The 14,863-nt window shown below is 40.7% G+C and overlaps 1 protein-coding gene across 2 annotated transcripts in view; it reads right to left on the bottom strand.

Annotated features, from left to right (window-relative positions):
* Positions 1 to 1,494: 1,494 nt before the first annotated feature.
* The window catches only part of pparda (peroxisome proliferator-activated receptor delta a), a 24,059-nt gene continuing 10,690 nt past the window's right edge, over positions 1,495 to 14,863 (bottom strand). For both annotated transcript variants that reach the window (XM_087303499.1, XM_087303498.1), the window contains exons 4-8: positions 12,075 to 12,213; positions 10,659 to 10,861; positions 8,269 to 8,475; positions 7,343 to 7,586; positions 1,495 to 5,550 (exon numbers count right to left, since the gene is read on the bottom strand). In XM_087303499.1, the coding sequence (XP_087159625.1) occupies positions 5,303 to 5,550; positions 7,343 to 7,586; positions 8,269 to 8,475; positions 10,659 to 10,861; positions 12,075 to 12,213 (1,041 nt within the window). In that variant the 3' untranslated portion in view covers positions 1,495 to 5,302. The remainder of the gene's footprint in view (positions 5,551 to 7,342; positions 7,587 to 8,268; positions 8,476 to 10,658; positions 10,862 to 12,074; positions 12,214 to 14,863) is intronic.

Here is a 14,863-nt window from a genome sequence, read left to right as displayed (position 1 = left end):
ATATTATTCCCCAAGACACCTAAAACACCCAGATTATTCCACTAAGACACTTAAAACACCCAGATTATACCCCAAGACTGTCAAAATCTTGAGATTTTCCACCAAGACTCTCAAAACACCCAGATTATTCTCAAAGACTCTTAAAACACCCAAATTACTCCCAAAGACTCTCAAAACACCCAGATTATTCCCCAAGAAACTTAAAACACCCAGATTATTTCCCAAGACTCTCAAAACATTGAGATGATTCCCCAAGACTCTCAAAACACATGGATTACTCCTCAAGACTCTCAAAAACCCCAGATTTTTCCCAAAGAATCTCAAAACCTTGAGATTACTCTCCAAGACTCTCAAAACAGTGAGATTTTCCACCAAGGCTCTCAAAACACCCAGATTATTCCCCAAGTCCCTCAAAACCTTGAGTTTCCCCCAAGGCTCTAAAAACACCCAGATTTTCTTAGCAAGACTCTAAAAAGGACCCAGATTATTCCCCAAAACACACACAACACCCAGATTATTACCAAAGACTCTAAAAACATCTAGACTTTCCCAACAAGACTCTCAAAACACCCAGATTACTCCACAAGACACCTAAAACACCCAGATTATTCCCTAATACACTTAAAACACCCAGATAACTCCACAAGACTCTGAAAACATTGACATTTTCCACTAAGACTCTCAAAACACCCAGATTATTCCCCAATACACTTAAAACACCCAGATTATTCACAAAGACTCTTAAAACACCCAGATTATCCCCCTAAAATACTGAAAACACCCAGATTATTCCCAAAGACTGTCAAAACATTGAGATTTTCCACCAAGGCTCTCGAAATACCCCGATTATTCCCAAAGATTCTCAAAAAAACCCAGATTTTTCCCAGCAAGACTCTCAAAACACTGAGATTACTCCACAAGACTCTGAAAACATTGAAATTTTCCACTAAGACTCTCAAAACACCCAGATTATTCCCCAATACACTTAAAACACCCAGATTATTCACAAAGACTGTCAAAACATTGAGATTTTTCACCAAGACTATCAAAACACCCAGTTTACTCCACAAAACTCTCAAAAAACACAGATTTTCCCAGCAAGGCTCTAAAACAGCCAGGTTATCCCCCAAAACAGAGTAGCATAATCTTTTAAATATCTGATTAAAAATGTGCTTAAACTCAGCTGTAACCCCTGTTAATAGTGAGTAAACTTTGCGCATGAGCTTCATCAGTGAGCGTGCTTATATCCGTGAGTCCGTCATCACAGTGCTTCAGTATTCTTCTTCTTCTATTATTATTATTCTCTCCAGAACATGAGCCTCTGTCTCGATTTTGTTCTCTTGTTTCTCATTGGATGAAAATGTTTTAAGTAATACTGCTCGAATTGGATAGGTCTAATTTCCCACACCCGCTCTAAAACCAGCACTTACCTGATAAATAAGCCCTGTGTGAGATGTTCATTTACAAAAACACAGCCAAAAACCAATCAGCATGTGACGTTTGACCCTGTAGTTTTATTCAGCTGCTCTTCAGATGTTTTACAAAAGCGTTCGGTCGCTCAGATGGAAGAATCGTTCACATTTCCAGGAAACAGGAAGACATGGACACAACACACAGATTCGGCATGTCATGTGGACAGGAAGCAGTTAGCAGCACTCACAGGAAATGACCTCACACTGAGGCCTAATGTGGAAAGGTTAAAGGTGGCATACGTGAACATGGCTTTACATGAGGATATGCTCGACCGCAGCCTCTGATTCAGAAAACTACCTAACAAAACTGTTATTAAATAATATTAATATAAACTCTGGAGTCAGATAATCAATCATCGATCTGAACTCGGATATACATGCGATCACAGTATCATTTCACAGAAATAAAAATAATTATAATAGGAAATGTTTGAGGTTTGCGAGTTGTTTTAATGTTGTTCAGGTGTGAAAAACCAGCTTAAAGCGGTTATGACTAGCAAATAATTTGGTTTACGGAAATTTTTTTTATCAGAATTTCAAATGTTTAAAGTGCAAATGATTGTTTTGATTCATAAAAAAGTCAACAGATATTTTTTGGCAGAGCGAAAACTCAATTTCAAGCGTAATTTTGTAATGAAAGGCATCTAAAAATAATGCTGCATTCTCAGAGTCACCACAAGGGGCGCTAGCAGACATTAGCACAATTTAACAAAACGAATCAGAAGGTTAGTAAAAGTTAGTTTAAACTGTCGACATGTAGATACTAGTCCTTAGGAAAACACATCTTGCTTAATAATATTTACTTTAAAAGAAGCTACGACGATGTTTTCAGCACTGAGGATTGTTCCCATGAAACATACATTTCAATTGCGTAGTGTTTTTGGCAGCACAACAAAAAGACAGGCTAGTAAAGCTCAACGACTAGCTTGTGGACCGACTCAAAACAAAGAGAGTAAATAATAACGATTTTACTACTAGCAGCGACCTTTGGTACTTCAGTTGGCGAGATAGCGTTTTTCGCGTTATCATGCGTAGGCGTTTTTTCTTATTGATAATGACGATTTTGTCACAGGATTTACTAAAAATTTCTTATACTTGCTAATAAAAGGAATGCTGTGGTGCTATTTAAAGCTAAAGAAAAATTTCACCGACATCTCTTTGATCTGCAAAAACTCTGTTTTGCTCTATTGTAGAAAACTGGCTCACTTTTTAGAGTTCAGTTCGAAATCCTGGGTTCGCGTAGAAAACTTACTAACATGTGCTAAATCTTTTCTTCTTTTATTTTAGAGGTGAACTTAAAATGTCACTTAAAATGGTTCAAACTCACATTAGTAGCATTTAACACTGAATAAAGCACATAATCAGCACCTGAGGTGATCATCGTCATCGTAGTTTATGTTGTTGTTTGGCCACGACACCTCAAAAATAGAAAACATTTCTAAAATAAAACTTTCGCGCATCGAATGTTTACAATATTTTTAGTAGAGTTCTTTTAACATAGACTCTTTTCAACATGGAAAAGATAGCTTTTAATCGTGTGTCGCAGCGTCGCATGTAGTTTGAAAACACTGTAATGCGGACTTCACACCAAACGTAAACTTTAGTACTACAATTATATTGAAGCGAATTTGCATCACATGACCCGAATCATGTAAAACGCACAATGCATCTGTTTTTTGCCTCAATTGCAATTCAAAAAATTTAACTCGAACCAAAAGTTTGCACGAGGTGGAAAACATCCCTTGAGTAATCTATATTAATCGCACAATTTTAACTTTGCATTTGGTGTGAACCAGTTTCACTGACGACCTGCACAAACTTATCATTCTACTGAAGAAAACGCTGTCTCTTATCAGTTTATTTCAAAATCCTGGGTTTGCGTAAAAAACATTTCAACGTTTTTTTTATTTTTATTATGTGTTCTGAGGTGAACTATCTGCTTCTGCTTTCAGTATAACAATAAATGTCACGTGAAATGGTATTCAAACTCACATTAGTAGCATTTAACACTGACTAAAGCACATCATCAGCACCTGAGGTGGTCTTTGTCATCGTAGTTCATATTGTTTAGCCACGACGCCTCAAAAATAGAAAATATTTCTAAAATAAAAATCTTGCATATCTATTTGCATATATATATTTTGTAGAGTCCTTTCAACGTGGAAAAGATAGCTTTAAATTGTGTCGCAGCGTCGCATGTAGTTCGGAAACAGTGTAATGCTGACCTCACACCAAACATAAACTTAAGTATTACAATTATATAGATGCGAATTTGCATGACACAACACGAATCATACAAAATGTGCAATGCATGGTATTCGCCTCAACTGCAATGAAAAAAATTCAACTCGAGCAAAAAATTTGCACGAGGTGAAAAACATCCCTCGAGTAATCTTTATTAATCGCGAAATTTTAACTTTGCGTTTAGTGCGAACCAGTTTCACTGATGGCCTGCACAAACTTATCACTCTATTGAAGAAAACTCCGTCTTTTTTTTAAATTTAGTTCGTAATCCTGGGTTTGCGTAGAAAACGTTCCAATGTTTTTTAACTATATGTTTGCTACTTATTTTCTAAATCTGAGGTGAACTATCTGGTTTCAGTATAACAATAAATGTCACGTAAAATGGTATTCAAACTCACATTAGTAGCATTTAACACTGAATAAAGCACATCATCAGCACCTGAGGTGATCTTTGTCATTGTAGTTCATGTTGGTTGGAAACAATGCTTCGAAAATAGAAAATATTTCTAAAATAAAAATCTCGCACATCGAATGCTTAGAACGTTTTTAGTAGATTCCTTTTAACACAGACTCCTTTTAACATGGAAAAGATAGCTTTTAATTGATTGTCGCAGCGTTGTGTAGTTCTGAAACAGCGTAATGCTGACTTCACACCAAACGTAAAATTAAATAGTATAATTATATAGAAGCGACTTTGCATCACACTACGCAAATCATACAAAATGCGCAATGCATCTGTTATTCACTTCAACGGCAATAAAAAAATTAATCTCGACCCAAAAATTTGAACAAGGTGAAAAACATCCCTCGAGTAATCTATTTTAATTGTGCAATTTTAAACTTTTAAACACATCACTCTATTACAAAAATTGTCTCTTTTTAGAGTTTAGTTCGAAATCCTGGGTTTGTGTAGAAAATGTTCTAACGTTTTTTTAAACTATATGTTTGCTACTTATTTTATTTTCTGAATCTGAGGTGAACTATATGCTTCCGCGGTCAGTATAACAATAAATGTCACGTAAAATGGTGTTCAAACTCACATTAGTAGCATTTAACACTGAATAAAGCACATCATCAGCACCTGAGGTGATCATCGTCATCGTAGTTCATGTTGTTGTTTGGCCATGGCGCCTCAAAAATTGAAAATATTTCCAAAACTAAAACATTTCGCACACTAAATGTTTAGAACATTCTTGGTAGATTTCTTTTAACATAGACTCCTTTCAACATGGAAAAGATAGCTTTAAGTTGTGTTGCAGCGTCGCATGTAGTTTTAAATAAATTTAAGTACTATAATTATATAGAAGCGAATTTGCATCACACAATGCAAATCATACAAAATGCGTAATGCATCTGTTATTCGCCTCAATAAAAAATTTGCACGAGTTGAAAAACACCCTGCGAGTAATCCATAACAATCACACCATTTTAACTTTGCGTTTAGTGTGAACCAGTTTTACTTACGACCTGCACAACGCTCCATTGCAGAACACTGTCTCTTTTTAAGAGTTCAGTTCAAAATCCTCACTTCACGTAGAAATAAGGGTTTCTCCGGATGGTATCTCCACGGTTGATTGGACAGGCAGTCAGTACATGTCCCTGTAGATCTCCTGCAGCAGCGGGTGCAGCGAGGTCTCGGACTCCGTCTTCTTGATCTTCTGCACCAGCTGAGCGTTCTCCGTCACCAGCTGCCGCAGGTCCGCCAGCTTCTGCAGCAGTCTGGGGAAGATGAAGCGTCCGTCGGGATGATTGAGCTGCAGGTGCTGATTCAGGGCCTGGAGGATGCTGTCCTGGATCTTTTCCACCTGATGGACGTTCATGAGGCCTGGACGATCTATACGCAAATACGCTAAATTAGCAATTTGTTGCACAACTTTTACGAATTACTAGGGGGTGCAAAGTAGACATGAGTGATACATGTTGACGCGGTTCTTTTACAGATTACTAGGGGGATCTAGGCTGCAATCTAGGCATGGCTGATAAACATTAGTTTTATGGATCACTAGAGGGTGCAATCCAAGCATGGGTGTTGCATTTTGTCTAAGTACTTTTATAGATTACTAGAGGGCACAATCTAGGCATAGGTGATACATTTTGTTCGCAGTACTTTAACAAATCACTAGGGGCCGCAATGTTGACATGGGTGATAAATTTTGTCCCAGCAATTCTACGGATCACTAGGGGGTGCAATATAGGCATGGGTGATCAATTTTATCGCAGTAGGTTGACAAATCTCTAGAGGGCGCAATGAAGACATGGGTGATAAATTTTGTCTCAGCAATTTTATGGATCACTAGGGGGTGCAATATAGGCATGTGTGTTACATTTTGTTCACAGTACTTTAACAAATCACTAGGGGGCGCAATGTAGACATGGGTGATATATTTTGTTCCAGCAATATCACTAGGGGGTGCAATCTAGGCATGGGTTTTTTTTTAGTCGTGGTACTTTTTTTTGGATCACTAGGGGGCGCAATTTTGGCACACATGATAAATTGTCCCAGTACTTTTATGAAATACTCGGGGGCGCAATCTATATATGGGTGGTAAATTTTGTCTATACTTTTACAGATCACTAGGGGACGGCATAGGTGAGAAATTGTGTCGCAGTTCTTTTACGGATCACTAGGGGGAGCAATCTAAACATGAGAGCCAACGTACAAAAGCCAACTGATTCGAGAGTTCGTTCTGACCTTCCGTTAGAGGATGTCTTTCTACACCAGTAGGGGGCAGTATCTGTTTTTTCGTTCAAAAAAAAACTTCCGATACACATGCAAAGCGTAAACAAAGCAGTGCTCAATACCATTATCAAAGTAATTGTTCTTCGCCACGGAGGAATTCACACCTGCAAATATTTCTAAAAATCTAATAATCTATATTGTTAGCTAATATTTGAGAAATGTAGCAAAATTATGGCCGAACGTAGGCTTGGTGTGTCTCAGCCATTATATTTCAGAGCCATAAGTCCTAAAATACCTAATACATAAAACACGGCGTAAAAATACGTCAATGGCGAATCGTAATTTGTAATTGACGCTGGCGAGAAAATAGTTGCACTATGAATAAAGTAGATGTTATATTAAAGTGCAAATGAACTGGAAGTTGCGACCGTTTATTTGATTTTTTCGTATTGTGACGCAGTTCCTAGAGAAACAGAATATTAAATGAGAAAAATATAGGCGTGGCTTGTTTTTTCTACTGCATGCTGATTGGTTGTTGGGGAAAAGATGAGCGTTATTACAACTGGACACAAAATGACAGCTGGAGGGGCGTGGTTAAGTACATTAGCCATGCCCAATACCTCAGACCGTCCGATTCTGAGAATGTAGCTCAAAACAAACAGGAACAAGGGCAAACCATTTTGTTTTCTTAATGACGTGCACAATTTAATTGATCACTACAAAACCAGCGATGTATGCTAACAAAATCAACATGGTTAGTTTTGACTTCATATGTACTTTAACTGCTTTTTTTTGTACAAAACACAATTAAATAATACAAAAAAGTAACCCTCTCCTTTAAAGATCCTTTAGGTTTTACTGTGAATACGTTTGATTTATCATCATTTATATCAATATTGCAATAAACAGCACTTGATGTACAGTATATATCGCCAATCGCTCTCACCTCCACACAGGATGATTGCGGCGACGAACAGAGCGAGGTCACTGTCGTCCAGCTCCAGTGCGTTAAACTTGACCGCGAACTCAAACTTGGGCTCCATGATCTCGCTGAAGGGTTTGCGCAGACTGCGGAGGAACTCTCTCGTCACGAATCCCCGTCCGTTTGCAACAAGCAGCCCGTCTTTATTCATGAGTGACGGCAGCATGGCAAAGATGGCCTCGTGGACGCCATATTTCAGCAGCGTCACCTGCAGGAGCAGAAGTGGTTACGTCTCGAGACAACAAAATAGTTCGTAATCGTGCTGTTGTGTAATTAACTAAAGGACTGACAGCCTCACCCTATAGGACTGATAGCCCCGCCCTAAAGGATTGATAGCCCCACCCTAAAGGACTGATAGCCCCACCCTAAAGGACTGACAGCCCCGCCCTAAAGGACTGATAGCCCCGCCCTAAAGGACTGATAGCCCCACCCTAAAAAAATGATAGCCCCGCCCAAAAGGACTGATAGCCCTGCCCAAAAGGACAGATAGCTCCGCCCTAAACGACTGATAGTCCTGCCCTAAAGGACTGACAGCGCTACCATAAATGACTGACAGCCCCGCCCTAAATGACTAACAGCCCCACCCCAAAAGACTGATATCTCCGCCCTACATGACTGAGCCCCACCCCAAGACTGATATCTCCACCTTAAATGACTGATAGCTCCGCCCTAAATGACTGATAGCCCCGCCTTAAAGGATTGATAGCTCCGCCCTAAATGACTGAAAGCCCTGCCCTAAAGAACTGGCAGCTCCACCCTAAATGACTGATAGCCCCACCCCAAGACTGATATCTCCACCCTAAATAACTGATAGCTCTGTTCTAAAGGACTGACAGCCCCACCCTAAATGTCTGATAGCTCCGCTGGTTGTGAGGAGGAGGGACAGTCACCTGGTCATTGAGGAAGAGGTCGATGAAGCCCGGGATGCTCTTGGAGAACTCGGTCAGCTCTCGTACGGTCTCCACGGTCGTGCACTGACAGCGGTAAAACACGTGAACTCCGATCTCCTTATTGGGCGGCGCTCCGTGGATCACCTGGTTCCAGACCAGCCCGTTCTCCGCCTGCACCAGAGAGTCCATGTCGTGGATCACAAACGGCTGAGAAAAACACAGAAGACTTAATAAAGGGTTAAACTGAAATAAGCACACATTTCTGCACATAACAGTGTTAATAACTCATCTCTAATCACTGATTTATTTCCTCTTCATCATGATGACAGCGCATAATATTAGACTAGATATTCTTCAAGACACTAGTGTTCAGCTTACAGTGACATGTAAAGGCTTCACTAGGGTAATTAGGGTAAAGTTATGGTAATTAGGCAAGTCATTGTATAACAGTGGTTTGTTCTGGAGACAATCCAACACTAATATTGCTGAAGGGGGTGAATAATATTGACCTTAACATGACTTTAAAACAGTTAAAAACTGCTTTTATTCTAGCCCAAATAAAACAAATCAGACATTCTCCAGAAGAACAGATATTAGACAGGGTTTCTGCAGGTTTCGCAGGGGTAAATTTAAGACTTTTAAAGACATTTTTTAGACCATTATGAATGGAATTTTAGACCCATAAAGGGCTAAAGGCTAAGGCATTTTTCAAATGGCCCAGATGGAAAATATTTTTATTTGTCGTATGAAAAAAACAATACATTTAATAATACAATAATACTTTAATAATAAACTATTTATATATTTTACATTTTATTTTTTAGCAAAATATTTTGAATATTGTGCAAAAACAAGCTCTAGTTGCATCCAAACACTTATTTTACACCTTAAACTTTATAATTTCTGTTAAAATGAACAAATGTTTTAAAACCTATAATAAACTAAATATATGCACAGCAATCTGTCCAGGTCAGTGTCTTCAGCAGTAAACACATTGAGAACCTTTAAACAAATGTTATTGTAAGGAAAATAATTAAACCATTATAATAAATAAAGTAAAAAATGACCTTTTTAAATAAAAAGTTTGAAGTTTTATTGAGATTGATTGTATGGGTTTGGGCAACCCAAGCTCATTCTGGAAACGTAGCCCCGCGGATTTAATCGGACCGCGATTTACGTGGCCGGAGGTACGCAAGGCCGCGTTTAGTTTTTTTCGAGCGAACGCTGCGGGACGGTGTGGCGCCGCTCCGCCCCTCCTCTTTGCGCTCGCCAGCCGACGGCTCGCCTCCGAATGGAGGGCTTTCCCGATGCAACCAGCTCACAGCGTTGCGTCGACGGAGTGGAGGCCCCGGAGGAGGAGGAGCCGGCCGCGGGGACGACGACCAGGATCGAGTCCGGGGAACAGCAGGTTCCGGAAATCAGGTAAGACGAAAAACAGAATCCGAAAAATAAGGGCGAGAAAGCGGCGGGATCCAAAAACGCGGTCGAAATCGAAGACGAGGGCTTTTTTTTTTCTGGGCGGCTTTTGCGAACCGTCGCTAGGGCTTAGGGAAGGAGGAGGAGGAGGAGGAAGAGGAGGGCGGCCGAGTTGGCTTTTCGCGCGAGAACGGCACGGGCGCGAGCACAGCGGCCTCTCGCGGATCCGCGAAAACAAAAAACGCTCGAATATGTACCTCCCGGGACGTAAATCGCGGTCTGCAGAAACGTCCGCGGGGCTACGTTTCCACAATGAGCCCGGGTTGGGTTTGACCCAGATTGTGTTGCAATGCTTGAACAAAGGAAAATTAAGACCAGGTTAAACAAGATTTAAGACCTACAATACAATATTATAGTCAATTTAAGACTTTTTAAAGACTAAATTTAGATTTTGAGATTTAAAATATTAAAAAAAAATTAAACCTTGCAGAAACTCTGATTAGAGGAAATACTGTGAGAAATTCCTGAATCTGTTCGACATCATTAGTGAAATATATGCTGAAGAAAAATATCAATTATTCTGACTTTACTGTATATGTGCTTGTGTGTGTGGTGTGTGTGTGTATTTATCATGGAAGTAATAGTTGACCATGACTCATTTGATTATTACAAAATAATGCACACCTGAGGTGGTGATGCGGTGATTATGTTATGTGTTATTTTCTATTAATTGATTAGTCAGGTGTGTGTCCTCCTCAAGCTTCTCCTATGTGTAGCACTAGTGTCTCCTCCTCCTTCTGTTGTGTTCTGATGTGATTTGTGTTCATTGTAGCTGTGAAATAATCATTCAGTGGAGTGATATGGAGCTGCGATGCGCTCGAAACCTGCCGGAACTACTTCAGCAGTGTGTTTATCTACATTATACATGATGTTTCTGTTAGTGGTTTAATTTGTCCAGTTCTGCAGTGAGTTACCGTGCTGGCGCTGGTCTTGCCGGTCAGGATGTTTCTGGCCTTCTTCTTGGTCATGTTCAGGTTCTTCAGGTAGGCGTTGTTGACCCGTTTGGCCAGAGTCTTCAGATCGGACTCGTTGGAGTTCTGAGAGCCCCTTTCTCCAGCTAGCAGACCTGCGACTAGCTTACGCTTCTCCGCCTCTGGCATACGGCCATAGCGGATCGCTGAAAACACATCGGCATATATAAAATAACAGTTTTCATTTTTAAATTTATTTCTAAATTATTTTTTAAATTCATTTAAAATTTCATTTTATTCAAAACTATTTTTTAAAATTGGCTGCAAATTTGAAAAAGAGATAAAAAAAAACAAATTATTAATAATAAAAAGAGAAAAGTTGAAGGCAGCAATTACATTGTTTAACCAGCCACCAAAAATACGCCATTGAATGTTTCTTCAAATATTATACATCTGGTAATGAAACAACGTGATGTTTTGTACAAGATTATCATGTTAGATTTACACATTTAGCATTATCAGCCACAGTAGCGATCCTTTTTCGCAGTGTTGAATATTTTACAATTTATTTTTATTGGCGGTAAATTTCAATTTAGTTTTAGCTCGTTTTGTTAATGGTTTTTGGTCACTTTAGTTTAAGAACATTGTCTTTAGGTTCATACACTGCTCAAATAAATAAAGGGAACACCAAAATAACACATCCTAGATCTGATTGAATGAAATATTCTTATTAAATACTTTGCTCTTTACATAGTTCACTGTGCTGACAACAAAATCACACAAAAATCATCAATAGAAATCAAATTTATTAACCCATGGAGCTCTGGATTTGGATTCACACCTAATATAAGTGGAAAAACACACTACAGGCTGATCAAAGTGTCATGTAATGTCCTTAAAACACGTCAAAATGAGGCTCAGTAGTGTGTGTGTCCTCCACATGCCTGTATGACCTCCCTTAAACGCCTGGCCATGTTCCTGCTGAGGTGGCGGATGGTCCCAGACCTGGACTAAAGCATCCGCCACCTCCTGGACAGTCTGTGGTGCAACCTGCCATTGGTGAATGGACCGAGACATGATTTCCCAAATGTGCTCAATTAGATTCGGATCTGGAGAACAGGCAGGCCAGTCCATAGCATCAATGCAGGAACTGCCGAACACTCTAGCCACATGAGGTCTAGCGTGGTCTTGCATGAGGAGCACCCCTATTGTGAAGCAGCCTGTCACTTGCTCTAGTTTACTCACAGGATGTTTTTCACCTAACGCTAATTTTCCACACACACAAACACTTGCATCATGTGTCTGCACTGACTTGCGTTTATAGCATATTTTTGATTCTATCTCGGTTAACGGGAGTGTTTTTTTGCCCGCTGGTTTTAGTTTAGTGAAATAACCGTGTGTGTTAGTGTCATCGCTCACCGTCGTGAGACATCCCGAGCATCAGGCACTTCTGAAAGCGGCAGAACTGGCATTTATTGCGACTCTTCTTCTGGATCTTACAGCTGCGCTCGCATCTCTCGTACTCCAGCTTCATACGAATGGTCCTCCGGAAAAATCCCTGACACCAACAACAGCAGACACACAGAGCCGATACGTTCACATTCAAGTCAAATATCCCTGCTATTACAGTCACACCTTGCATAATAAACCTTAAGCTATCAAGTGATCCATGACATTATTCATTAGCAAGCTTTTTGATCATGTTTTACTTTGGATTGCACATGTTTTACTGCCGGCAGCTAGCTCTCTACAATTCTCACATGGTCGCCCACTGAAGCTAAGCAGGGCTGCACCAGGTGAATACCTGGATGGGAGACCACATGGGAAAGCTAGGTTGCTGTTGGAAGTGGTGTTAGTGGGACCAGCAGGGGGCGCTCAACCTGCGGTCTGTGTGGGTCCTAACCAATGACTGTAAAAAATATGGACGACGCGACAACCCCTTTTCCCATTGAACGCCTTGAGGGCAAAACGCCTGCTTGACGGGCACAAACTGTCGCAAAAGACTGCTGAAATTGGAGCCTTGACATGCGCAGAAGGACTGTCTGATGGAGCCAGAGGAGGAGCCGCGAAAATGAGCGGAGTCGAGCTTCCAACCAAACGCTTTATGTAAAATCAACTACGCCCCCCGAACTTCTCAGCATGCGTTTGCTGTCATATCAACACAAATGGATGTAATAACGTTAACAAATATGAGGGTTTTATATATTGAATCGCGCCAGCTCAGGACCGCAGCGCAAAACCTACTCGCGGCGTCGCGGGCAGTGAGTCCAGGCATCCGGAGTGGGTCCAGCAGAGGTAGTCAGTCTGAGCTCTGAGGGGTAAGTCTCCGGCAGGCGAGAATCTAGCCGGAACTGGCCCGAGTGTATTTTGCTATCTGGGTGGCTAGGCGTGTATCAGCAAATAAAGCCCGAAAAAAGCCCTGACCTTAGCCAATAAACAGTGTTCCACCAGGATCATGTATGTCAGAAACTGTAGTTTACTGCTGAACTCATTTTGTCATGGTAAAATAACACAGAAATCGAATAATAACATTTCAGTCTCCTGCTGAAGCTCAGACGCCGCGCTTTGAGAAACTGTCAATCACAACTGTCAATCACGATGACACGCCCAGCATTAAATTACTGCTAAAAACAAACTGTTTACAAAGATGAAGATCTGCACCTATTTCAGCACAATAACCAGTGCCTTAATCCACCAGAACCATCTTTCGGGACATTTTATTGCAAGTGTAATATTTTTTTTTATTTGGGCTCAAGTCTCCTTCATTAACACGGAGGAGGCGGGCTTTATGACTTGTACTGCAGCCAGCCCCCAGGGGGCGATCTAACGGCCGAGACCTTCACTCAAACGCAGGCTTGCGGCACACTTGGTCCTAACGCCCCAGTATAGTGAAAGGGACTCTATACTGAGCGCTGTCTTTCGGATGAGATGTTAAAGCGAGGTCCTGACTCTCTGTGGTCGTTAAAAACCCAAGGATGTCCTTCGAAGGCCACCCCCATGTCATCATTGGCTTCATCACTCTGTCTCCTCTCCATCAATCAGCTGGGCTGTTTCTCAATATGCGTTCTTGTCTGTACTTGTGTCCTCGTGAAATGTTATCAACGGTCGCCGAAGTGCTGTTCCAATTTAAAGTCCACATCTTGCCAAGTACAGATAAAATTCCTGCATGTGTACTTGCTCCACCCTTTGGCCAAGGATGCTTCGAGAGGTGCGAACTTGCGAAGCTCAGGTATCCCAGAATGCATTGCAGCTAAACCAGCAAACGCTAATGGTGGAGGTGAAAACCCGCACGGTTTTAAAAATACTCCTTTACTGTCACAAAATAAAGTTACGAGTTTTTCAGGCGATAATATCGTTGTTTTAAACTCGAATCGGCAGTTTATTTATAAAGAGAGTGCGTCTTTGACGACGTGCCTCAGCTTATCGGACTCTGACTCCCAGCCTGCCAGCGGGAGCTCCGTCATCACCTCCCCCGCCGAGAGCAGCTTTACATAGGCCAGTCCATCCTGGATGTACCGCTGGACTGCATCTCTCCATTGTAGTTAAAACATGATGTTTAATTCATCTTGTGAACATCTAACAGACAGTTTTTGATCTTATAAAGCTGTTATTTGTTATCAGGCGTGTTATTTTAGCAGTATTATTTTGTACCTTTTACAATTGTTTATGTCTTGTCTTTGTTTACCAAATTGCTTAACGTTTTTTTATTGTGTACGTCTTGTACTTTAAACTTGCATAATGTCCATTGTACTTTATTAAATCTGTGTCTGTGTATAATAACCAGGGCTTGACATTTACTTTTTTGATCACCAGCCACTGTGGCAAGTAGATTTCCAACATTACTAGCCATTCGCCATTTCCCCTAGCAACACTTTACTTGTTGGGAAAATATGTTTGCATAAATTTGACGCTAAAATGACTTGATTTAGATGTTGTGTTATGTCCACATGCCTTCTCATTCATTTCACGTCTTGTGTGTGTTGTGTATTAGCTTGATCAGTGTGCATGAGCCATAGATATATACACTAGATGTCGCCTGGCCTATTGTTGTCTATTGGACGGAATGTGTCAATAGCGCCGCCATCTTGCTACAGGGTAGCGCTCCTTTGAAATGAATGCGGGACCAAAGTACAGTGGAGGACTGTGGCCATCCAAAGCCAGAGATATACACATATACACACATATCTATGATCGGGAGTTTTCCTGGA

Source organism: Danio rerio, chromosome 22 (assembly GCF_052040795.2).
Source record: "Danio rerio strain M-AB ecotype USA chromosome 22, GRCz13ab, whole genome shotgun sequence".
NCBI lineage: Eukaryota > Metazoa > Chordata > Actinopteri > Cypriniformes > Danionidae > Danio > Danio rerio.
This window is presented reverse-complemented; position numbering and strand designations above follow the sequence as displayed.